Below are 27,865 nucleotides of genomic sequence, written 5' to 3' on the forward strand. Positions count from 1 at the left end.
CTGTATGAACATTGCTTTCCCAGTCTGTCATTTGCGTGGCCTTGGACGGGGATGCAAGCTGTTGGAGAAACCTTCTGGCTTAGATGAGCTTCTGAGAATAACGTGCAAATACTGTAGTCGGGTGCCGGGGGGAGTCCTCGCCTGAGTGTTTTCGAAAGCTTTTGGTCTGGCCGGACTTTCATATCTCAGCTGTGCTGGTTGGGGCTGCAATAAAAGAAGCTAATGAAGCTCAAGGAAATATGTACCGTTGCTGCTTGATGCAGTCCATTGTGATCACAGCCCTAAATTCTTTCTTTGGTGCATCTAATAAAAAGCAATCACTGATTTAAAACCTTAATAATGAATAATCTTACTGTTTTAGTTGACTATTATCACGAAGTAAGTCGCCCCCCTGCCTGGTGCAATATCCCATAAACAAGCGTTCATAGGCTACATTCATCAATTAATCATGTGTATAGCACCCGCAGCAGTGGCTGACTTCCCATTTGAATACATTAGGGAGGAATATGTTACCTCACGGACCACGGCTGACCAACCACATTAGATTTGGCTATAAAGTGTGATAGATTTCTTCTTAGAACATAAAGGATGCTCTGCAGTTACCACGGCTAAACTACTCCTTGGACCTCTCACATCTTGGTAGCATTGATTTTTAGTATCTCTGCACAAGTGGGCGAACATTTCCACACCAATAAGGAAAAGTAAACTCAAAGAAAGCAGAGGGAAGAAATATCACACGGTTCGGTGTATATGCACAGTTCTTTTACCTGAGGACTCGGAAGACGTTATTATCCGCATGAAATCAATGGTCAGTGGAGCTAATATATCAAAAGTGATGGCGGTAGCCGCAAAATATAATTTGTACATCATTCCAATTTTGTTTTATTTTCATTTAAAAACTGTTATTAGCCAAACTGAATCTAGGGACCCTGTGTGACAGGCTCATTCAGGATTGAATAACATGTGACAGGATCCCACAGGTAAGGGCTCTTTTCTCTCAGACTTCACAAAAAGAAAGTGAAGAAACTCATAAAATGGTGGGATAAAAGTTTTCATTCAATAAACTCATATTGTACAAAGATTCTATTTCCCTGCTTCATATCTTTCACAGCGGCATATAAAATACATGTTGCAAACTGCAGCCAAAACATCGACCTACAAAGGTAGACTAAAATGACTTAAGATATATTGCTGATCCCATAAGCAGAGCTCCAGCTATCCGATTTGCTATTTTCGGAAGTGTTCCTGTCGCTGTTGTAGCCCATTATTTTTCAAACCTTTTCCTTTTTTTTATGAAATTCTACAAGGAACAGTGTTGTTTATCAAGACAAATATACAAAGAGGCACCAAGATAACAAACAGTACTTTTTTTTTTTTAGTATAAAAAGAGAAAAAGGTGAAACAAAAGCAAACACAAGCACAACAGAGACAGACAGACAGGTGCAAGTGCTGACAACATTTTCCCGCCCGGAGCTGGTAAATGAGGAACTGATAATGTTTGCATAACACGTCATTAGAGAAAAACGTTCAGGACCACGTTCCACAAACACAACACAGACACACACAAACCAGCAATTAATCATTCATCCCTCTGTTGGGAGATCTGAACTCAAGATGTTCCAAATCCACACATTTAGATGTAGAATGAGGTGTTTTCAAACAATGAACAGCTATTCTCTGTTGTTCACATCAACCACCGTGTCCTTGAAGACTCTAAGACACCGCAGGACGCCAAGCGGGTCACAGGGCAGCTCGGGTCTCAACGGGACTGCTGCCTGGGGTCAAGGAAGAGGATGAAATGTTTTCTGGCTTCAGCGGGTGGATGCCAGCAGGTGCAAAACAGCTGATATCTTTCTTCAGCTTCCCAACCGCTCCCAATACAACTTGGTGAATCCCTCCCACCTTATCGCCTTCGCTTTTCTGGCCACAAACAGTCCGACTCTTTATTTTCACCACCTGACCCATATACAAAACAGCTTCCTGGTGGGTGCTGCTCCAGAAATGAGGTCCAAGCCTTTGATTGGGCGCCAGATCACTGGCAGAAAGGCTGTCACTTCAGCTTTAGGCCACTCAGCATCCCACGGCAGCTCTTCATCTCCAAGCCTGGGCGACACACTTTTTATCACATTCACACATCCTTCATTATGTGACCAGCTCACTCTGCCCTCTCACCAGCTATTGTACCGGGGAATTGGCTTTTATGAGAGCACAAATACCTCTACTCAAACATAATAGCAGTAAAATAAACAGCAAATAAACCATGGCATTGATTGTGTTGGAGCTGAATAGATGTCAGTGTGTGCTTTTCAGTCCGTGTGAGCATAAAGTGATATATCCATTTCACCTATCTGCACTGGTTTTAAGTACATTTTACAGTGAAATACAAAAAAAAGAAAGCTGAACCATTTACACGAATGAAAAAGAGGGCAGACTTAATTTAAAAATTGGCACACATTCCTCATTTCTACAGATGAAAGCTCGTAAATGAAAAAAAAAAACCTGGAATCCTGCCTGCTATGGAAATCTAAAGTTATGAATAATGCCTCTGTCTCAATCACCAAGTCTGTTTCAATAAAGTGGATTAGCCCAGCACCTGCAGACAGAAAGATACACATGGCTGCACTCCTAACCAACCAGGAGTGGGAGAGTCCCTGGGGGCCCCTGAACCTCACATCCTCCCTGTTGGACTCTCACCCGCCTTCAGGAGTGAGCAGCAGCAGCAGCAGCAGCAGCAAACAGCCCAAGCTTGTCATTTATGCCAATGAATCCACCACCAACCGGCTATAGTGCCGCAGCAGCTGATTTACACACAGTTCCTAATCAGGGAATGGCTTTCTTGCTAATGAAAAGTCATAGATCTGTACAATAACGCAACTGATATAATTTCCCATTTGTCATTCTTAAATATGCAATAGGCAATAAATGCTAGTGAGAGTGTTGATGCAGAAATGGTGTCTGGGTCATGAGAGTTATCTTTGTCCAAACATGCATGAGCAAAACAGGACCTCTCAATCTCTCTGCAGGTGTAAATATCACTAGAGAGTGAGTATAGATCCTTTTCTCCTGTCTGGCCTCAGTGACACTCCAGCATTAAGCTGATTGCAGAGAGCATGTGCCTAAGTCCACCCTGCCATCCCTTCTGGGGTCCAGTTGGGAGCTGAGGTAAACCCCGTAAACAGGGAGGCCCGCATAATGGCTTGTTTCAGCGAGGCATTGATTTATCATTCCACTGAACAAGTCACAGGCACCAGTCTAATCATGATTAAGACCATAACAGAGAGCTCAGTAGACACAGGGGGGGGGATGCAGCCATCCATCCATCCGCTATATTCATCAAGCAAATCACTTCCACTTCCAGCAAATGAAAATGAATTCATTGTGACTTACCTGTTCCATTGGCTGTGTTTGCTAAGAAGAGAGGATACAAAGCTGAGCAGCTTTGAGATAGACGTACACTGAGGCAAAACACTTGAACAACAGCAAAGTCTTGTAGACTAACAGGCTGTCAAAGCCATTTAGAAGTAAATGAGACTAAGTGACTAATAGCTGGTTTAGAAGTGAAGTGCACTCACCACTGGAGCAATCCAGTCCGCCCCATCCGGGCTCACATTGGCATGTATCAGGAGACACACAGCGACCGTGGACACACTCCTCTGTACACAGAGCTGAAACACACAGAAACATACCCTCATCAGTGCAGGATTATAATTGAGCCCACACACACAGAAACAGAGTAAAACATCATTAAACCACCAATAAACAGCATAATGAAAAGTGCATAGATAACAGCTGAAACAAAATGGCCCATAAAACTGAACACTCGATATCTCCTTAATACCATCAAGAGACTAAATCTTAGCTGTGGCACTCATATTCAACATCCATCTCCAGGATCTGACACCAGACTAAATTATTTCTTCGGAGATTGAGTCCTTGGTCAACATCACGGTTTATCACATAGCTTTACTTTCCACAATGAGCTTTTATCAGCAGGCTGAGCCATAAGAACAAGCTGTAAATCCCTTCTAATTTGATCAGCCAGTGCTTTGTCATGTACTGATGCTTTAATGTTGTAGGTCCAGGCACAGCACTGTTTACTAAGAGTGCAGTTTTCTTGATCATTCATATTGAGCAACACGGCATGCAATTGATTGGTGCAGCATTAGTATGCCTGGGAGCATGTTCACAAGGCTTGGAAGTTTGTTTCAGCTGGATAATAATGTGATCTACATGGGTTGTTTTTGTTTTGTCTTTAGGTGAAACAAAGACAGAAAAGTGGCAAAAATATGGAACAGTTGGCACGAGACAAAAACGTTGGCAGGCAAGGTCATCTGGCTAGCAGGGTTAAGGCAGACCGGCTCTTATCTGTGGAAGGAGACCGTCAGGCTGCCTGATGGGAATCAGCAGTCCTCTAACATGGGGTGCAGAGGAATGATACACAATCCAAGGGCAGCAGAATAAACAGACCATTGTCTTAACTGATAAGAGCTCATCCAACATCCTGTTCCTTTTGTTTTCTTGATTTATGACTGAGACAAAAGTAAAAAAAAACAAAACAAAACAGCAGGAGAACACCTGCCTTTCATTTTTTTTTTTATACACACTCAACATAAACTCGGAGGTGAATACTATGAAGCTCATCCTGCAGGCAGCGAGGTCAGCTGGAGCTGGCAGCAGGCCTGAACACCGCTGCTATAGATTATCACTCAATCAGGCTTCGATTAGGATCCACTGCCAGTGGGAGAGATGCAGCAGGGAAAGGAGAAAGAGACGTGAATCCCAAACACCCACAGGCCGGGGCTAATCAGAGAAATGCTCCCAAGGCAAATATGGTAAACCAGAGATTGAAAGATAATTCAGGGCAGATTTCTGAGCATAAGTCCTCTAGCAGAAAACTGTCTAATTACAATAAGCCAGCAAAAAGAAAAGGGGAAGTGCTCCAACATTTGTGCTGACGAAGGCACGAGATCGACTACCTGTAATCAATGAGTCTGCAGTATGCAGAGTATTCAAAAGAGAAGGAGACAAATTCAATGTCACCTGGATGAGTTGATTTCGTTTAGTTTCAATCAGCAAATTCTGATCAGCGAGAAAATGCAAATGTGTCACATCCTTTTTAAAAAAAAAAAAAAGAAATATGGAAATGAAGTTTTGAATATGGGAGAAAGGATAAAGCGTACCCTTCTCCTGAGATCTGAACCGGTGTACTGAAGGGATGGCATAATAAAATCGGAGGTAGGTCTTTCATTTTAATTGAAATTCATGAATCACTCTGCTTAACTCATGTCTAAGGAATCTGTTGGAAAATTGAGTCTTTCATCTAGATAAAAGGCTAATCTAACTCATTATGCAGAGGTGTTATCAGAACGGGGAACAATGGAGCTAATTGGTAATTGTTGTGCATTGTTAATAAATTTTTATATTCCTGTCCAGTCAAACTGCAGTCTTTTCTAAATGTCCTATGAAGTAGATTTGTTTTATAATCTCTTTGCTAATTGCATTATTCTCCCTGTTTTGTGGAGCTTTCTAGCAGGAATAAGACTGTGCTTGTACTGCTCTGTTTGTTTATCCTTTTTCTAGTGGTAGAGATTTTGTAGTAGACTAAAGTGTATTGTGATGTAGCTGATGGCTAAAAGAGATGCCCACAGAACATATCAAACAACTCCCTCCAAACTTTCTTCCACATGCCTCTATATCACACTGAGATGATTTATTTTAAAACTGTGGCTTTGAAGCATTAAAAAAAAAAAAGATGCAACAAAGCCCAAATGAAAAAGAAATCAAAGGCGCAGAATCCCTTTCTGCAGAAAAATCTCATCATCTTCCCCATCATCAAATGTGAAATGTGCTCGCATGCCTGGAACTTTATCAAAACCCGACTAATTCTGCAGCCAAAGACATTTTTAGAGGGGTGAATATGTTGTACCACTGGCCAAGTGAGCGTCAGGCAGAAGTCATCTGGTCTAAACGCTGGTCTAAAGGAGGAGCGTGCAGCCCCGGATAGCCTGTCAGCCTCCAAAGATATTCCAAGCTCTTTATCATTAGTGAGTTCCTTTCACTTCCTCCTGCACAACTGTAATAATTACACTTATTAGGAGGGAAATGAGCTCCTCACATCCTCTTCATGTGCTAGTTATGGATCAAGGTAATGACCTTTGACAGATCAAAGGTCACAGACTTTGTAAAAATCTCTAGATGGAAACTTCAGGGACAGAAAAACAGATCAAAGTTCTTTGAGAAAACTAAACAATCCTTCAATCCGAGGAAAAATTCATCCTCATGTTGCTGAACTGGAGTCATAAGTATTCTCTGTTATGTGATTATTTTTGGCAAATTCAAGGAAATTACATCCCCAGATAGCAGTCTCTCATAGTGCAGATACCAGACGTGGTTCCATATAATAAAAAATATATAATTAAAAAAAACTGCGTCCTGAATTAAAAAACAAATACACGAGAGATTTGTTTACTTTAATGGTACAAATGGAGAACGCTACAGCAAACTAACAACACACACTGAGGATATTTTACGTTCAGTAAACAACAAAGTGTCCTGAAATACGACTTGAGTTAATTTTGGGTCGATCTTCTCTATAATGCACCCTTTTGTCACTGCATGCAAAACAGCTCGGGGAGTACAAATCTCTTAATCCTGGTAGTGAGAGTGCTAGGATTAAAAGGGGTGAAACAGTTTGCAAAGGCAGCAGAAAGCAAACTGCCCTATCGGCCTCACTTCACCTGAAGGAGGGCTGGAGGTTGGTGGCGTGGGGGGGCGGGGGGGTGCTGCTTTCATTCTCAACTCGACGTTAAATTAAAATAAAACCTATTGATCATGAAATGGGGAGCTCGAATTAGAGAGGCACCTATACCGTTTGTAGATTCACCTGGTTAACACTTCATTGCCAGTCAAATGGTTAATGGACACATTATTGATCAATCTGCACCTTCCTCCCCGAGACCCCAAGATAATCACACCTGCTCTTATTCTTTGCTGGCCGGCTTCCAAGGGCTCCACTACCCTGCGGCCACTAAAGCCCAGACAAGGACAAGCCCAGTTGTGGTCATAAAGCATCTACCCTCTTGGATGGGGCATCAGGAAAAACTCGCTCATGTTGCAAAAGATCTAGGAAAATATTAAAGTGTGATTCTAATTTTATTTAAAGGGAATAAAACATTAGATGTGGTGAGAATATCAAAACCTTAAAGTCTCAGAAGCTATATATTCTATCTATTTGGCCAACATGCAGAAATATTCAGTTTGATGTGAGAATAAAAATAGAAATCAATGACCATTAATGAAGCTATAAAAAAAAAAAGACGGTGACGGATTGTTATCAGCATACTGCTACAGTCCAATTTTCACGGCCTCTGCTCTTTTTATGTTATTGAATTCCTGTGTGGTTTTATGGGGGGTGCAATACCTACTCAGTCTGTAACCAGGACCCACTTGGCTCATTAATTTTTCTCATTGTTATACAACTTCAATTAAATTACTCTTGCTGGAAGAGTAGCAGGGAGCAGCCTATGGTGTAAAATTGTGTGCCTTCATGTTAAATCATGCCCAATCATTTTAAAGTGAGTAAATCCACATGGATGGTGGCTCACTAAGGGAGGAGGTAGAGGTGAAGTGTTATTGGTTGACACAGAGTGTGGAGGCGGTGGGGGGGGGGGGGGGCACACAGCAGTCTGGCGGGTAGTTGCGGCTTTGTCTGCGAGCATCCGCAATGACATTCAATCAATTCCATCATTTCCTACTTTTCTTTAAATCTTACATGCAATATATATATATATATATATATATATATATATATATATATATATATATATATATATATATATATATATATAACCTTTATCTGTTAGGATGTTGGGGGGGGGATACTCACGAACACACAAGTCTCCGCTCTCAAAGTAACCAGGGCAACACTGCGAGCGGCGCCGATACATAGTCCTTACTCCCCGCCGGTAAGCCGTCTTATAGCTGATCCTGGAAAAACAGACACACCGAGACAGCTAAGATATAAAGCATGGACCCCCCCCCCACACACACACACACATCTTGAAGGGCAGCAAAACAAATAGAAGGTTAAAGTTGTGCTTTGATTTAGATTTAAAGGGACACGAAAGAAATAAGAACTAAAAGGTCCTGGAATGATGCGTTTCAGACATTAAAGTTGCTGTTTGGTAGGTGACTGTGTACTGATCTAGTTGAATGCCCACTATAAACCCTTCTGGAGTAGTTAAACCATTTACTGTAAGATGATTACAGTGAGGCATCCTAGCTTCACTGTCAGCCAGACATTAACAAGCATATTTGCTGCCAGCTCTGGTTTTTGGAGGACAATAAAGGTCGAGTAGTTGATGAAAGGAACTCCTTCAAACTTGCCTGTGTCTTGTGCACTTGAACCAGTTGAGGATGTCTGTGCATCTGGTGTAGTAGACCTGGTCAAACGGGTGGGCGTAGGATTCCTGGACGGTCACGGCGTAGCTAAAAGACAGAAAAGGACGTTACCGCAGTCACAATCAGCTCGGCTAAGCTTTCTAAACTCCTTGGAAATAACAAAAAAAAAAAGAAGCACAAAGGTCCTGTCAGAGCACGTGGTTTCAATGAGAGTAATACGATTGCTTGGATGTCAAATAAAGAGCCTTTTTTGATGATTCATATTCAAGGAAAGACAGCGTGAGGATATTGTAGGACCTTAAAGCCACGAGTACAGCCCACTTAGGGGATTCATTTCAATGCCAACCAGGTGGAACCACAATCTTAAGTACCCTCACCTTGGTCAGGCAATAATCCTCATAATATATCTTCACAGTTTTCTTTCCTCCCCCTTGCATCAAGGACAGAAATTATTCCTGCTTATTTCTCATAAGTGACACAACCCAGCATAACTAATAATTATTCAGGCTCTATGGCTGTGGTGATTGATCGGAAAGAGACTACACTGATCAATTTGCCTGCGTATTTCATTTGAAGCGGCAACTCCTCCCATCCCTCTCGGCTCTGCGACTTCAGCTGTGTCAGATCGATAGTGCTGTGTGGACTTGGAGAGCAGATCTGGAACTTTGGCTCAGTGTTTGTTGCAGGATCACTGAAAACATTCAGAGATCAAACTCCACTCTCACCCCCAGGAACCGAAACCCTGCAGATTTCCTCTAAAATCTCAAATCCATCATACTAAGACAAACACTTGTAGACATGCTCACCTTTCCCAGTGGCTGCAGACATTTGGGTCATCCGGGTTGAGACTCCATACACGAGTGGGGAACCCCAGAGCAACGAGAAGGACCAGCAGGACAGCAAACGACTCCATCATTTAATCTAAGAGGGCAACACAGAAGAAAGATGCGCTTTGACTTAAACTTGGGCCTGGTTTCATGTTAGCTTATCAAATAAGCTCTTTGTTAATGGTGAAGGGAGAGCAGGGTCCAAAATACAGGCGACGGCTACAACATGGCCCTTTTGTCTTGTAACGTGGAGGTCAGGAACTTGCAGTGAAGTAAACACGTTATGTCTGAAAATGATCGAATCACTTTTGCCAAAGTTAAAGCAAAGTAAACCTGGCAAAAAAAAAAACTGTAATACACTGTACTGCATATCTCTATACATATTTTTGTATATATTTACCACTCAATGACAAGTGTCTTGTACAAATACCTGTGCCTGGGAAAAAAAGAGCATCTAAATGTCAGCTCAAGTGAGGTTTCTATTAGGTTTGCTTGTCCTTGCAAAAAATAAAAAGAGGAACCTATGATTTGGAGACAGATTGCTTTAGATGAATACTTGCAACATGATAAAAAGGCTGGATTTCAGACAAATATAGTGATTTGCTTGTGGTACAAGAAAAAGGTTTGTGTTAAACTTCTCCAACTTTTAAGTCTTTTTTTGTCCAAACACACGAGTGAAAAGGGGCTGCACGGTGGTGCAGTGGTCAGCACTGTCACCTCACAGCAAGAAGGTTCCGGGTTCGAGTACCGACTCGGGCACGGGATCTTTCTGTTAGGAGTCTCCATGTTCTCCCCGTGCCTGAGTGGGTTCTCTCTGGTACTCCGGCTTCTTCCCACCATCCAAAGACATCAAGAGGGGACGAGGCTGATTGATACTCTAAATTGACCGTAGGTGTGACTGTGAGTGTGAATGGTTGTCTGTCTCTATGTTGGTCCTGTGATGGACTGGTGACCTGTCCAGGGTGAACCCTGCCTCTTGCCCGTTGACGCTGGGATAGGCTCCAGCCCCCCCCCCGCGACCCTTCGTGTAGGAATAAGCGGAAGACAATGGATGGATGGATGGATGGATGGATGGGTGGACACGAGTGAAAAGAAATAGTTTGTCAATTTCCAACTTGGCAGGATCTGATTAATTTCTCTAAAGTTTAGACACACCTTTGGTACTGGTAAAGGGCATGTATGTTGTGCACAATTAAATGGGGTTGCTAATTCATAAACAATTTATAGCTCGAAATACAAAAAAGTTTAATTTTAGTCCCGGCTCATCTTTACTCCGATAATACAGCTGGTTAGCTTATCTAAATACTCGAGGAGAGAAAAGTAATATTTCAATTTATATTGCCATATAAAATAAAGAGCTTTAAATTTTGCATGAACCCTTTCAGTGTGCCCTGGAGTTTTTTGGAAGCAGACGATTTATATTTTTTAATCAAGATCATTTTTACTCATGCAATGTGCCCTTCCAAAGACTGAACAAGTGTAATACAGCTGAAGTATCCATTGTCATTACACCAAGAACTTTTCAAGCCAATCCTCGTTGCACAGAAGTTTCTGGGATTGACCTTCAGAGGTCAAACCTCCCTGTGCCCGTGACGGAGATGCTGATTTGTTTTGACCAGCAGGTTATTTCATTAGCCATATCAGCAAAGGATGAGTGCATGTGATCAAGAGGAATGACGGGTTCTGCGCTCACACGGGTCTTACCTTCAGCAAATCAATACGGAGGAAAAGGAAAACGTGCATCACACTCAACACATCACAGGTTCGTGCCTGAATGTCTTCAGTGGTAACTTAATGATATATTTTACATGACAGTATGTCTCAGCAGAGTGAATAAGATATCAACCTTGGTGATGAGAAGGCTCATATTTTACTCAAGCAACAAACGCGTGTAAATGCAAAGGAATCCTGCATTATCTATTCATCTTTATTTGGCTCGATCAATCTGTGGGGGCAAACGTTACAGTGCGTGTGTACGTAAGGATAGATGTGCCCCGTGTGCTTTAATGCGTTATAGGAGATGGGTTCAATATTTCTGAGTGACTGTATCCAATAACACAGGCATTCACATGTTCAGCTAATCTTCGGCATTGATGGCCGCATGTAGTTCACTCACATGTGAAGGAAAATCAATCAGGCCTCCACTTCCTCTAAGTAGCAGTTCATCTCAGCAGGCAGAGGTTAAAGTCATGTTCATTTCCTTAACAGGATGCTTAATCAAGATACACACATGTAACAGGCTACAGCTGTTTTCATATTCAGGTGATTCTCTGAAATAATCCACTTAAATACTACAGGGACGCTTCTTGATAGACTAGAAAGCTTTTATTGCTCCTGTGATTGGATCACCGCCCTCATTCCTCTGAGCAGCTCTGGACAAGTGGGATACCTCATAACTTGTCATTTCACATTTCTCAAACCTCACAAGTTGTCAGAGTGAAGCAGAGAGATGATAGAATTAGGATTATCCTGAATAAGTGATTCTGAGGCTTTTCAAAGTAGACTTTCCTTCTTGACTAAAGCCTATAGTTCAGGGTGGTTCAGGCTTATCTTGATCCCCTGGTTACTCTGCTACAGGCCTATAGGCTACCGTGGATCTCTCATGATGCACTGGGCTTCTCTCTCTCACCACCTGTACACATTCATGTCCCATTACTGCTTGTCTCTCCATCTTCTCTCTGCTGTAGGTCTGTACTATCTCTCCTCCTCCTCCAGAGCAGCAGAAATACCTTCTTCCTCCATGATCCTGCTTAACATCCATCATTGCTTTTGTAAGATCATCCCCTCTCAACACTACCGGTCGAGACTCGCCCACCTGTCTGGTTCTGCTCAAGGTCTCTTCCTGTTGAAGGGGAGGTTTTCATTAACTAATCATGTTTCCATTCAATTCTCAAGCAAATTCTTTTGAAATTACTTTAAAAAGGGATTCTGAATTAGCTACATCTGCTTCAATATGAATAAACTAGGCTAGGCAATGTATATTTTCATCAGCAGATGACATATGGGCAAAGTTAGGTATGTGAGAAATGGAGCAGAAGACAAAGAAGAGGTCCTCTGGACTATCTGCAGCCACCTGCCAGCTGGACAACTTCTAATTGTTCTTTCATGCCAGCTGGTAACGGCCGTGTCGGATGCTGTCTGGAGACAGAGAAGTTTGGGGAATATTCAGGAAAGCAAAACAGCTGGTCAGTAATGCGAGTTAAAGATTTGCTATGTCAGAGCTTCTGCAAAGAGGTGAGGGTTCCATCTCCAGTTCTGCACATTTACTATATATTAAAAAAGGGCAAAAAAAACAAACACCTCCAGCAAGCGTGATGTGAAAATATGAAAAAATTCCATCTATACTTCAAAATGTCAATCAAAACATGTTTATTGGATACAAGTGTCACTAAGTGCTTGCTCATAGACGTCGTGTCTGTGATTTTATAAAAAGGGTGGTTTATCAGAAACTACCCTGAAATAACTTCTGCCATGAATTGGTGCTGAATAAATGACAAATTAAAACAAAAACTTGAATTGGCTTCGCAACAATCTGAATCAAAGCGAGCACTATGGAACCCTTGAAGAAAGACACCAGTGGATCCAGTAGCCAGAGGCTCGTGGATTTAAGCTCACCTAAGCTTACAGCCTGTGGTCCCCTTTTTGTAGATGCTGAGGGGGCTTGGGAAGCACAAAGTGACAGTGCTGCTGTGCTCAGACACACACACACATACATATATACACACACACGCAGGGAGAAGTGATGACAGGTTGCAGATCTGTAGGAGAGAAGAAAAATAATGAGCTTATGATGACACACTGAAGACACATGCTTCCTTGCTTGCTCTCACACGCATGCGTGTGTGCCCACACACACACACACACACACACACACACACACACACACACACGCACACTCATAAATTTCTTATGGGATCAAGAATCTCAACAGGGGTATAATTCACAAAAGCTGCCCCTGAAAGGCCAATTTACTCTGTGCAGCCTCCACATCCAACCACACAGTTCTCATTCCATTTTACAATGTTCCTCCTCCTACCTGGTATCCACACAGCCACTAACTTACCCAAAGGAATAAAAGCCTACATTAACTCAAGAGGGTCGATACAATGAACTCTGCTCACACTTGAAGCAGCACAAGTGGCTCATCCACAACCTGACAAAATCATGTTATCTGTATTCATTAAAAAAAAAAAAAAAAAACCTACGCACTGGGTCATTGCAATGATAATACGGGTAAGAAAAGAACAATATTGTGTTTGTCATCATGCTCATTAACACTACTCTTTATGATTCTTCCAGGAGGTCAGAGGGCAGGCTGGAGAATTCTGCTGTGAACTCTGTATTAAGGTGTAAATAAAAGCACTTAATTTATATTCTGCATGGTTTTTTTTTTCCATTTGCAACGAGTCGACCCATTGTTTCTATTGTACAAACTAATGATATCAAATGGAGAGCTGAACTTAAATGTTGTCCAATAAACTTTCCACACTTGTGCTCTAAATAGAAAAAAAAGATCAAATAATAAATGCAAAAGGGGCAGCATTGCTTGGAGGTAGAGTGGCCGTCTGGTAATCTGGTAGTAAACGGGTCTAGTAAACTGGTTTGATCCTCAGTTCCCCTGGCAACCGTGTTTAATTTTCCTTGAGCAAGATACTCAACCCCCAATTGCTCCTGGTGGCCCTGCGACGGACTGGCAACCCATCCAGGGTGAACCCCGCTTCTCACCCAATGTCAGCTGGGATAGGCTCCAGCCTCCCCTCGCCCCCGCCCCAGGGACCCTAGGGGGTAAGAGGTAAAGAAAATGGATGGATGGAATAAATGCGATATCACTACCTGAAGATATTATCATTACATGTTGTGCATTAAATTTGTGGTTTTGCTGATGTGAAATTGAATTGAACTACAAATCTGAAGCTAAATATGATTACATTTTGTCTGTTTTTTTGTTTTCTTGTCTTTTTAAATCCCACAGGAAGTTAAAATAGGATCCGGTTGATTATGATCCAGGACGACGTACTGGATAGTGAGCTGGTGCAAAATCAAGACACAGCCACATGCTGTGATGTGTGTGATGCAATGAACAGAAATTTTTGTGTCATGCTGCATATGTGTTGCGATCCAATGTGATCTGTGAGCGCCATGCAGGGGGCACATATTTCTTTACTTACATCACCAACATGACTAATGTCTGATCTAAAATCAAACCTGGTGTCCAGGTGAGTGCTATTATGCCATCACGCTGGGATTCAATGCCATATCCTGGCTTGTTAGAGCTGGTCTCCATCTACTCCGCGGAGGTATTCGTCTGAGGCATATGTCAGTCAACAGCTTAGCGACTTTAAAAATCTAAATGTCAAGGACAAGAAACTCACTGATATTCTGCCATGCATGAGGATGCCTACCATTTCCAGATTTTAACATTTAAATGTTTAAAACAAAACAAAGGAAATGCACTTGTGGCTTGAAAGAACTCGGAGGGCATGCGTCCTCCAAGGCTGCTGCACGTTCCTGCTCGGAACCTAATCAAAGCTGGAAGCAGTGGTGACCAAATATCAAGCTGCTAGGTGGCATTAGAGAACACCTGATTTAGCTGTGCATCATGTCAAGACAACACAGCAATTGTGGAATTCAGTGACATCAGGCTTAGTTTCTGTAACCACTAGGTGGTGCTGTGATTGTGACTAAAATTCAGCTTGTGGATGCCCTTAGGTTCAACAAATTTGTGAAATTTGGGAAAGATCCGATGATTTGGTGTCCAGTTACAACATTTTCCTGTTCTATGGCCGTCATCAAGTTAAGCCGTTTCTGACCAAATTTGAGGGTGATCTGGTGAAAGTAAAAAAAAGAAGTCACTTCCTGTTGCCACCAGGTGCTATGACTAATCTGCCCCTTACCTGGCCCATTCTGAACGCCTCTGCTAAGTTTGGTGAGATCAGCCTCATCATTTTTGCACAATCCTCCAGACAAATAAACAAACAAACACCACTGAAAACAAGATTTCCAAGTGGGTCCAAGTGAAATGTTTTTATTCTGCAGCAATGTGACAGCCAACTTGGATCGATATGATAGGGGCTCTTCTGCATGACTCCTCCGCAAATCAGCCGACAGTTTGTTTCTGTTTTAACTTCAAACGTGCTCACTTTACGCTGGAACTCATACACCCTTAATGAATTTGTCTCCAATTTCTCACCACTTCAATTACTGAGACTATAAAACCTTCTCAGTCACTGTGATGTTGCATCTGATCCCACTGACAGAATAATGTGGCTATTTAGACTATTAATGGAGACACGGGTGCAAAGTATGGGAGGTCAGGTATAGATGGATGCTCTACGTAGGATGTAGCGTCTAAGGGGATAAGCACTTGAGCGTCTTGACATGGACACCCACGGCTAACATCGGACACCTGCCTGCAGAAACATTGACACTGATGAGCTGCAGCCACCTATGTCCCACATACTACCCATCAGCAGAGACATCTGCATGATTAAAGCTGTGTGTCTTCAGTGTGTGACTTATTAAAGTGCAGCGCAATTAAGCACCCCGTCCCCTGGCTGACCAGCTCCCGCACTCTTCCGTGACTGATGTTCAGCAGGCATGGAAGAGTGGCACGAGTCAGACCCTCACCTCCCATCTATGATCCCAGCTGCTATTGAGGCTCATTGTGGATGCTTTATGTGGTCATTTATCAAAATCCTCACTTTCGTCTTGCAAGTGTTAATTTACATCTACATAATGAAACCAGTCAACAGAAACATGGCTTGGTATTGCAATCTTGTCTGGCACAGCAGAGAGAATGCCTGATCAGTTGTGGGCTTCAGTGTGCAACATGTCTTCACTCAATCAGCCGATTGTTCCTCCTCTAAATTCAAGCTGAGTGTTCATATACATTTTTTATGAGATTTCTTCCGGCCACTCAATCTGTTTTGTAATCACTGCTGAGGGATTATCAGACTAGCCTAATTTGAAGTGATCTAAAGGTTACAGGTGTAACCACGCAGCACAGAGTGCCAGTGAGATAAGCCCCAGTGCTGGCCGTGGCTGTCATGCTGCTGGGGGTAGCGTCATTAAGAGTCAGGCCTCATTAGAGAGGCCATGGTGTGGTGCATCATAGACACAGCTCCCCCTGGTTTCAGCTGCATACCTATGAGTATTATAGTTAGAGGACAATGACATGTCGGGACATGAAGAACTCTGAATTTCTGCTGCTGACAGTAAAAAAAATGTTGTACATGTGTTAACTGCTGTTATTAAATTCTCTTATTCAAGTATACGATTCATATACATTTAATAGGTACTTCTATTTTGTCTGAGGTGTTTTTCTCTTTCCATATTCTACTATTCTGGGCTCAACACCTGCCCAACAAAGATCGGATGTGCATGCAGTCTCCTTTTATCTCTATTTCCTGCTTTTGTATTCATCATTTTATGTCCAGTGTGTATAAATCCTCCATTGCACTCCAAAACTGATTCATAGTACTTCAACTTATATTGCCCAGAGTCTATGTTCCCCACACGTGCACAACAGATCAGGTTTTAGAATGGCTGCATTGGTTGTTGTTTTAAAACAGGTTCTTCTGCATTGACTCTCAAGTCGGTCAATGGCAACAGAAGATCTCAGGAGTCATCAAGCAGAACAGGCGGAAACACACACACAAAAAAAGGACCTGATTATCCACTCGGTGATGTCCTCCAATGGAGTTTATATCCCAAATCATTGCAGAAAGCATAGCACTAGTTTGAGATACAGTATGATTATGGAGTATCTCATTTGGATTCTAAAACTTCTCAAAGCACAAAATTCCTTAGCCAGCACGATCCATCCACCCATCCACCCATTCAGAATCAGAAGAAAACTTTTGTCAGTTCCGGCAGGGAAACTACCTCATTAGCTAACAATAGTTTAAACAAAGTTAGAGTAAATCATTGTCCAGGCTTATACGATTGAACTCCACCAGGACTGCGAGGAAGGCACTGCTGTGCTGTTGTCCAAAAAGTCCCAAATATTTCATAAAATCAAGTGCCAGCTGTCACACACCTTGCTGACTCTCACAGCCGTCGCTTTGTCAGGGTGACTGAAGCTTCGTTTTTGTTTAACATTGCACAGATGACAATTGATGGTGAGTTGTAGTACTTTTAGTGTGACTGTTCACAATACAAGTCAATTTTCTTCATATAGTGGCCAATCACAACAAAATTCATCTCGTGACATAGAGCAGGTCTAAAATCATGCTTTTAAAATTTGATTGGAATGTAAAGGTATCAGGAAAATTCCCATGAGCAAGCACTCAGTGACAGATGGGCGACTATAAACCGGCTTTGAACAGGCAGAAATGTTGAAGCAGACTCTTGCTCCGTGTGGGCGGCCATCTGCCTTGACCACAGCAAGCAGGCAAACACATAGCATTTAAAATGCTGATTTTGTGAGGAGATACGGCTCCTATTCTCCATTAACCAGCCACATTCATCCTCCTCCAACAGCATACAACACATTATACTGGCTTGTTTAGAGAGGGGGCAGCTTAATGGCTTGCTACCAATGCATTTTTTAAAAGTGGAAAAACGAGCAGTTTTATGCCTCAATATCTACATGGGAAGGTTGTGGTTTGTCAGTCGAATCAATGATTAGGAATGTCAGCTTGACATGATGCAGCTATGGATTAACCTCACATCCTCTGAATGTCAGACTGGACTATGACTTAAATATGGATGTTCATACATCAACCTGTTTATGACTGACCTTCTGATTTCAGATTTCATGAACAGGAAGATAATTCCTTTCTGCATTAGCTCTTGGCTTTTGCATATGATTTTCTCAGTGAGAGCGGAGATGGACAGGAGGGACAGAAGGCACAGGTGCAATATTCATATCATTAACATGCTCAGCATTCAGATGCAGTTTGTCAGTCTCCCAGGAAAAAGTGCCAGGGCACTCGACCACTGTGGCAACTCCATGTAAGCTGTACGTTTGATAATATACTGTATGAAACAGAGGATATATTCAAATTGCCTTAAGGCACACAGAAGTAACCCTGGACCAGAACCAGCCCTCGAAACATCTGTAATATCACAAATCCTGCTCACAGTCCCACAGCTCAATGACTTTGCAATGAATGAATGATTAAAATTCAAATTTCCATCAATGGATGCAAAAGTAGTTATCCAGAACAGCGCTGCCTGTTTGTCTTGAACCAACCAAGATTCTCAGACATTAATTCCCTCTTCCGATCACATCCCTGGCTTCTAAAATTCAAGATACTCACTCTGGGGCTGTACATCAATCTGCACCCCCCTACCTGCAAACTATGGTTGGATTCCAAACGTGATTTTGCCCACCCTCCCCCCCCCGCATTCCCATTCACCCTGTATCAACTTTGCAATCTGAGCTTTGCTCAAAGATCAGCATTCCCTTCAGTTGAAACTGGTGGAACAGGAGCAACACCTTCGCTCAGAGGTCTGAAGTTACAGAATATAAATAACACTATTTGAATAGGCGTCACCCTTGTCAGTGTCAACTGTGACACTAAAGCACACAACCTGTTAATGCATAGACCCCCCATACAAAGCCTAAAAGCCCCGAGAGTCCAAAAGAAGGGTAAAGTAATGACTCCCGATTATAGCTTTTTGCTATCAGGGAGGGGGGATGGAGATAGCACACAGAATAATCCCTGTGTCCTCAATAAACCATAAAGATGGGATTAATTGTCCCCCATTTAGACCCGACTAACACATCTTCTGTTGTTTACCACACATGAAACTGAATGAGTCAAGGAGAGCAAACATGTCACACGGAGGGAAACGGATGACAGGACATGGGCAAAGCCTGAGATGCAGCTGCACAGATGCCTGTCACTGCCATCCTCTTGAGCAGAAGCATGGATGAAGATGAGATCCGTTCACACCACATCTGTGATAGCAAGATAAAGGTTGAGCCTGTTACACTGCACAAAATGGCAAATAATATGAAATTTCTTCAGCAGTAACACAAGCGCCGTTTCACCAGCACCACATAAGTGCCTCCATAACACATGGATGAATGGATGACTGACGTTTACTGAGAGCAAAAATACTGAGACATTTGGAGGCCCTCCAAGGGAGCACGTCAGAGATATTTGGGAGATCCTAATGCATCTTTTAGCATCTGTTCATGCAAAGCTAACAAAGCCCTTTGACCTTTCAGGTCAATCTCAAACTTGATAAGTCTTAAAGCATTATCATCAAGGAAGGGTACAAATGTGTCCTTTTGAAGAACTTTTTTTGGGAGAGTTTTTCTCCAACTCCAGCCACCATTTTCAAAGCTTAACGCAAGATCACACCAAACGTAGAGTCTTCAAGATGCAGCAAGGGCTGAGAGAGGCGATGCATGAATTTTAAAAACAACTCTCAGGCATAAAAAGTTACTTTGTGTTTGAATTTGTAATTGCAGAGCATGTAACTGGTGTGTTAACCTAATTTCTCGGTGATGCTCATTAATCTCACTCCACCGTTTATCAAGATCTGGATCCTCTTCCCGTTGGCGTGATTGTATTCGCCTCACAATAAGACTTCCTCAAAGCCCAGCTGGCTGTTACTCTTTGATTAATTAGTGGGAACGAATTAGTCAAATTGTAGGAGGAAGTTTGAATTCTAACCTGTATCTCGTAGCCGCAATTTCTCTTTCTCACTGTCTATCAAACCACTGGTAGATTTACAATCATCCAACATTCATCCTGGGCGAAGATTGCGGTGCTGCATTGAGTCATCAAAAATGGGTTTCATGATACAGCAAAAACAACAGCACAACTTTCATGACTGTGCTATCCCCTTGGAGGTTGGGGCACCTGGAAAAATGCTGTGCGTCGTTTAACAGGAGCTTAATTCTGGCCACATGGTTTATTCATGTGGCGACCGCTGATATCACGACTCTCATAAATCACGCAGTGCGGCATGCTGGACGTCCACACGCTCAGGCAGGGCTCACTAATCTCAACACCATCTTTCATCTGAATAACCTTGCCTTACCGCAGGGCAGGCCAACACCAGACACAGCCCATTGGAGGGAGACTCTCCTCATACTTTTCTTTCACTCTGGGCACAAAGACTTTCTGCAGCCTGTCAGAGCAGACAAACACTGTCCTGTGAGTTCTCTGCCAGAAGTCTGCTCGCACTCTACCACAGGCAATAATGAGAAATTTCTTCATGGACATCATAAGAGCTAATCTAGTCTAACATGAGCTTTATGAATGTAGAATCAGACACACGGGAGGGGGGGGGGGGCAGCAGGATGGTGGTTCAAAATACAAAGAGCAGAACATTTGAAATTAATGTGAGTAAACACTATATATAAAACAATAAAGCATATAGGAAAATCTGCCTTTATTTGTTGTATAGTTTCTTCATGCCAAACTCCACATTAATTGGATTTGGGTTCTTATTTACTTAAGAGGCACAATCTCCAATCACAAACATGTCACCACTTATCAGGTTCAGGCCAACATTTTCTGTTAGAAAACTAATTAGAGACCACTTAATGAACCAAAATAACAATGTGCCTGATGCCTCATCACTCAGCCTGCTGCTTATAATAGTCACCGTGTTTCACCCCATGCTTCTAATAACAAACCCCAGGCATCACACTGACTGGCCAAATGTGCTGCAAAGCTCTCGGCTCCATGTCTGTACCCTCAGCGTGGCCAGGTTCTGGTGTCCCGCTGTCACCTGATGGCGGCACCAGTCAGACTAGTCCTCGTCCCAGTAAGACACTCACTCCCCACACAGACAATTAGCCATCCTGTGACTGATTGCGAGTAATGAGAGCTGCAGGAGAACAGTTGAATATCTTAGGACAAATTAACGTGTGAATATTAGCATGCTGAACCTCCTGCTCTCTCCCACCAGGACCAGAATAAAACTGAATTACTCTCTTGTAGTTCTTGTCAAGAAAGTATATTCACATGGTCCTGAACAGTCAGGGCCGACAGTGTTTTTCTTTTTCCACAGCTTCCACAGGACTGAACTCAGCAGAGCTATGCTATAGATGGAACAAATGCAGAAAAAAAACATGGAGGTAAGAAGGCCCCGAACAGACATGTGGACGCTAGCTGAGAAGCTCGCTATGAAATGCTGAAACAACAGCACGGCTGCGAGGGCAATTTTACACCCCAACAGTTTCACACCTCAGCCACAACCCCCCCATCCCCAACTCCTCCTGAACCTTGTGTCTTCTTTGTGTCTTCATTTATTTTGTGTCAGTGTCCAAGATGTGAGAAGCCATGCAGTGAGAAAGTCGCCCCAAATGTCGCAGGGTAAGCGGTGTGTGAAGCAGTCGGGAGGGGAGTGAGGAAGACGCACCGTTGCTTTATGTGTAGACGTATCACTGAGATCTGAGAGGAGCGTTTGAGTGGTGATCTTCACATTTGTCTTAGGAACATGACGTTACATACTAGGGCTGCTGCACAATTAATCGAAATGTAACCAAAATCCTAATAGGGCCTTTTGCATTTTTGAAACTGCAGGAAGGTGCAGTATCTATTAAAAGCAAATGATGTGTCAAAATTCTATTTTAAAATTATGGCGATCCAGAGATGTCCTTCTCACACACTCTATAAATTTTCTACAGATTTAAGAAAAGATTTCACGGTTATCATTTTAATTGTTGTTTCGAACAAAAAATGAGAGTGTATGTCAGAATGACAAATAATCAAATGAAATAGCTTTCCAAAATCGTGCGGCCCTAACTGCAAGAACCAAGTTTTTTTACATGTTGATTTTCTTAATTAAATCGATTAATCTTTCAATGATGATCACAATTTCCAAATGTAAAGTCTTGAAATTGCTCCATCAAGTCCAAAGACTTCACTTCTGTCATAAATGACACAAAGTCAACAGGTCCTGAAATTAAAAACTTAAACCAGCAGATTTTTTGACATTTTTGCTTGAAAAAAAAACAAAACCTGAGTTAATAATTCTATTAAGTTTTATTCATGATTATCAAAATAGTTGAGTCACATTCTTTCCAACGATTAATCGTTGCGGGTCTAGTGAAATTCACATTTGTCTCGTGGAAATGCCAAACAGTTGTATACCAGTATGATGTCCGGCTGCTTCTGGTTTGAACGGAGAACCTGTGGATATTCAAGCATTTCTTCTCCAAAAACAACAAATTGGATGAAAACCTTATCTCCTCACATTCAATTAGCTCTAACACTTCCCACATCTCTTTAAAGATCCATGGTTTACCTTCTCTGCGAGTGTCGCACATTAACCTTCTGGAACAGTCATCAATACCTGAGAGAGAAGAATGGCTCGCCATCATGACCACTGAATCCGAAAATATGCTACTGACGCACAGTTGTAGATGCGGGCCATCTCAATTTAGCGCAATGAAAGCTCAATCAACTGGATTAGCATTAAAGATGTATTACCGATTTTACGACCACAACCTTTTAAATGTTCTTGAATCCACTTGAGCACAAATACACCTACTTGAACTGAATGGATTCAAAATAAAGGGACAAAACAAAAGGTTGCTTACGGCTCTGGTCAGCAGGCCTGCTCGTCTGTTTTTCCATCACCGACATGAAGGACTTCAGTGGAAACTGATACCAAGTGAACCCAGAAGACACAGCAGAAAACAAGGAATTTGCTTGTACAGTCATAAGAATAAACAATGGAAAAACAGTCAGCGTACCCGAATAATAAATCATCATATTCATTGGGTTGTTCAAATTCTCCCCGCACCTCTGTAGTACAGGTATGTGTGTTACCAGATGATTGTTTCGTACATCTCAATGTTATGCAGTCAGATAAAGCAAATGATAGTCAAACAAAATAAAAATTCAATGCACTTGCAGAAAAATTATTAGCCTACAGCAAAAATATCAAATACACATGGACCTTTAAGAAAGAAGCAACGACTGTCTTATGAAACTAGTCCATAGAAAGACAGTATAGAAAGAGCACCCACTGCAACAGTGCTTTGATGTGTCTATTAAAAATCTATAGAGACATACAAACATCAATGATGATCATTTCTGTAAATTGTGTTCATCCCCTCTGCAACCTCACACTTATTCTCTGTCTATTCCATTATTCTCTCTAATCTCCGGTGGTTGTTGCAGGCTGCTGGTGCCACGGGCGCCAAGTATTTGTGCCCCGACCCCACTGCTCTCTGGACAGATCTGAGCGCAAAAGCATTGCCAGCGAGAGGCCAAAGGAGATGGGTCACTGGGCTGCCTGGATGGTGTATTATTCATGAATCGCCCCTGTTGAGTGGGCAGTTATTCAGCATCCAAATCCCAGATGTGCTTCAGTCCGTACACAGTCCTGAATGCTGGCCATTGATCACAAGCAAGGTTCCCGGCTGCTGAATAAGCGCAGGAGCTTAGTGTTGGAGGACTGGGAGCACCTAGCTGATAGCGCAGAGATCCATCAATAGACACAGAGGATGGAACACAGAGTGAGATGATGCATCTGCAACCTTTATTAAACGGGAGGAGAGCAGCGCGTGGCTGAGACGTGCCGCTAATATGCCAGGTATCCATTCAATGTGGGCAATTAAGTGTGCACTTCTTTTTCGAAATGAGATCTCCCTTCCGCATAAATCCAGATGAATATATTTACCCCAAAAATATGCAGACAAACACAGACAAGGAAAAAAAAATACCATGATGAGCTCCTTCTCTAATAGGTGCCAGAGGCAAGGTATAACACTGTAATAGGCATTGCACTATTAATGGAAAGTTGAGCATAGTGGGTCCAAATGTGGCACGGCCAAAAAACTCTTCCCCTGTCCGCGTTTGTCAAGAGGATGATCATCTATCATGTTGCAGGGCTGCTGTATGATATGAAATGTGAATAATTACCATGTCAGCGAGCCCACTGACACCTACCACTACTCACCAGTACAGAGACGCCTACGTAGGAGCGGCGTGGCCTCATACTCAGGTGATTTTCGAGTTAATTACATCTTTTATCAGACAGGCTTGAAACCTCGTCAGGCTTTTTTTTCGCCCCCTAAATCCATTTCAACCTTTCAACCCTCTTTCAGATGTTAACACTAATTTATGACTGAGGCAAAGTTTCCACAATTAGATTTTGTCTGTTTGAAGAGAAAAAAAAACCCCAATCATTTCAGAGGTGAAATATCACTTTGCTCTGTGACTGTGAATCATCTTCTAAACAACTGAAGACTTCTATAAAATGAAACTCATCCATCTTCTCAGTGCCTTTATGATGCTGTCAAATTAACATTAAATATTAAATTTCACTGTGTATCTGAAAGTATTTGCACTCAACTCTTAAAAAAATTTCGAGATAAATATCTCTATTTTTTTCTGCACATTTCAAATATACAATTAAATTATTTCCACGGTAATAACAAAGATGACCTAACGAAGCGTATAAAGCATGTGCCTGAGATGGAGGGGGGATTTTTGCTGTCCAAGACATAATGATGAATAATAGCATTATCACCACAGCGCAACATCTCAGCACACTGGATTCTCATCACTGCTCATGTGTTTCCTGTATCTCTGCAAGGAAATGTGTCGCGCGCTACCCTGCACTGTAACTGACAGTCCAGGCATGTAAAAACCAATTGTGGCTCTAGTTTCTCACAAGATATAAATGGATAAAGTGGCTGGTTTCATCAGATGCATGCAAAAAGCACCAGATTCCCCGCAAGGGACACTGTTGCCATTAGAACAAACAAGAAAGGAACCGATGAGTGCATTAATCTGAGCGCAGTCAGCATCGGTGCTGAAATGTGGCGTCGCGTCCCTGGAGCAGCTGCACCTGAGGGAGGGGGGATTAACCCAGCCCCTCGCTGGAGCTCCTGTATCTGAAATCATCCTGAGTTCATCATTTCTGTGGCTGAATATCAGGATCAGGCAATCTATTCCTCTGCAGAGTGTTGGCTGACTGGCATCAATGCAGTACATTGTCAAATTACTAATTAAATGCATGCAAGCATAATCAGATGCAGACATGGTCAGACCTTTGGGACAGCTAACATAGAACTAAAGCTGAATCTAAATTGCAGATGTCTTCTTACTTTTCAATGCCAGTGAGCTAGGCTGTTTTTAGAGCAACATCTTGTGGCCTTTAAAATTTAGCATCACTTTGCACTTTTAAGAAAAAAAAAAAACTGCTGTTAAATAAATTGTGATGCAAAACATGCATAGCTGTATATTTTATCTTCTATTCAGCCTTACAAGGAAAAACAACCTGTGTCTGCTTCAACAGAAAAGGTTTCCTTTGGCTTGAACGTAACAGAGCAATGAGATGTGTTTGCAGGGTTCCACAGTTTTCATTCCCTCTCCATTTATGTACAAAATGTAAATGCCACAGCTCTCAAAAGTAACAGAAAGCGCAGGTCCTGCCTCCATATATTTCATTAACTTTTGTTAATGTAGTTGCTATGGCTCCAGGGTGTTTGCTCAATGTTCAATGCACTTTTGCTGAAATAAGATCTATCAGTCAGCGCAAACCACAAACAGCTTAATTTGCGGAATAAAGGTCATCGGAGCTGTTACTTTTGGGGGGGGGGGGGGGGTTGACAAAAACAATGTGGGGTAAAAAAAAAAAAAACATTCTCCAGACGTAAGTCTGTGTTGCAATATCACAGAATGTTGAGGTAGTTTAAAACAAAACGTCCAGTTCATCATGTTGAGCCAACTGCTATGATTTGTCCGTGTGAACCTGACCTCTCCCGTTCTTTATCCTTCCTCACACTGGACTCTCCTGTACATACCTGAAAACAAGTTTTTCCACTTATGCACTCGAGACCGTTTCTAAATCTTTTAATTCACAAATGATTAAAAGATTACTGAGACAGCACAGGTCCTAACCAGCAGCTGATCAAATGTTAAATGCAGTTATTGAATAATGAAAGAATAGATTACCCTGCCATCTAAATCAAACATAAGCTTAAACAGTGTGTGCGCACACACACACACACACACACACACACACACACACACACACACACACACACACACTTGTCTCATATGTTCTTCAATTATTTCTTATCTACAGTGTGAATGGTTATTACTATGTAAAATCTACGTCTTGCAAATTCCCACTATAGAAAGCAATTTCTTGCTGTTTGCCAATAGGAAGTGTCCTTGGGAAGTGTCAGTCCTCCACGGCCACACACTTTCATTAATCAGCACTAATTAAACGTATCGACTGAGACACATGTCAGGATTTCCAGCTGAAGGGGTTCACTAGAATATAAACTACACACTAAAAAAAAAAACCATACCCAATGCACCGGCCACGTTTGTGCACTGGAAGGATCTGTTGCTCTGCAGTCATTCACAAACTTAGATAAATGTTTTCCAGATGTAGGTCTCATTAGCTTCAGTCAGAATTACCAGAGGTAAATGTCAACCGATGGCTGAACTGAATCTTCCAGCACTTTGTTTCCTAGCGGAAGTTGTGAAAAGTTGTATGTGAATTCTACAACTTACATATCATGTATTTTTAATCATAAATGGCCACTTCACAGTAGGAATAAACTAACACGTCAAAGTGGATCTAAGTGCATACTTCCCTCAATAGACGGAAATCACGGGGGGGGGGGGTACATGCAAATGAATATAGGAATTAGAATCAAAGTCATTTCTACTCTTAATTTATACCATCAATACAAAGGTATTCAATTGGGTTTAAATGTGCCCACTTAAGCTGCTATGATAAATATTAAAAAAGGTAATAAATAGTCAATGTGTCGGAAAGTTTGAGTCATAGCCATGAGAGCTTGTGGTCTACATTTCCATTTTCTCTGATGAGGAGATGGTCCATCCAACATGGTAACTGGAATTCTTTAATAAATCAAACCTGTGTTGATTTAATCATCCAAACTTCCATATACATATTTATTGTAAATTATGTATTTTGAGAGCGCTGTGCTTTTATCTAAAGGGAAAATGTAATTTTGTGGCGCATATTTGATACCAGAGGCACTTCAATATATGTTCCACAATAAAAACAATCAGGATGTGACATTTAATTAAAAAGGCAGCAATTAACTTTAAATCATGATACGTAAAAAGGCAGCTCATCTTTGTTTCTGTGACTATTTCCATCTACAAATTGAATATAGATGTGAAGCCGATGTATTTAAAAAAATATATATATACAGATTTAAAGTAATAAACTAGTTTTATTTTAATAAAACAGACTGTATCTAAAGTGTCAAAACCTGCTTTGTTGTCATGCCAGTGTGCATTTATGATAAATGACTTGAAGCCGAATTGCTGTAATGAGAAGAGCTTCAGCTGCACTGGGTGCTGCTCTAATGGGGCTAAACAACTGCTACTGTACAACTCCACTGGATTCACATGAGCGTTTGTATGCCATTAATGAATCTTCCAGTGATTTTACAAAATCATTGATTTTACAAAACGGTCTCTCGGCCTGAATATTGTCCCACAAAGGAAATCAACAGCCGTAATGACTGCATTATGAAACCACAGTGCAGATCTGCTCATGCACTCGTGCACTAATGTAACTTTAATCTGCTCCTTTAGCCTGCGCTCTGTTGCCATCTAGTGGCGTATATATGAAACAGCATGCTGCCCGGGATCTGTCATTTCCATCATACTCGTCACTGTTGCTGGATGTCGTCCTCGTTCTCTTTGAAGGACAAAACT

General features: G+C 41.9%; 1 protein-coding gene across 1 annotated transcript in view; it reads right to left on the reverse strand.

The window, feature by feature from the left end:
- Positions 1-27,865, reverse strand: part of megf11 (multiple EGF-like-domains 11) — a 78,655-nt gene that overhangs the window by 47,953 nt on the left and 2,837 nt on the right. The window contains exons 3-7 of the mRNA XM_086209089.1: positions 9,207-9,321; positions 8,386-8,487; positions 7,886-7,986; positions 3,573-3,665; positions 3,388-3,408 (exon numbers count right to left, since the gene is read on the reverse strand). Of these exons, the coding sequence (XP_086065215.1) occupies positions 3,388-3,408; positions 3,573-3,665; positions 7,886-7,986; positions 8,386-8,487; positions 9,207-9,316 (427 nt within the window). The 5' untranslated portion in view covers positions 9,317-9,321. The remainder of the gene's footprint in view (positions 1-3,387; positions 3,409-3,572; positions 3,666-7,885; positions 7,987-8,385; positions 8,488-9,206; positions 9,322-27,865) is intronic.

The sequence above is a fragment of the Aulostomus chinensis genome, chromosome 7 (genome assembly GCF_037954235.1).
Source record: "Aulostomus chinensis isolate RoL2024-O1b breed Wild chromosome 7, RoL_Achi_v1.0, whole genome shotgun sequence".
In the NCBI taxonomy this organism is placed as follows: Eukaryota; Metazoa; Chordata; class Actinopteri; order Syngnathiformes; family Aulostomidae; genus Aulostomus; species Aulostomus chinensis.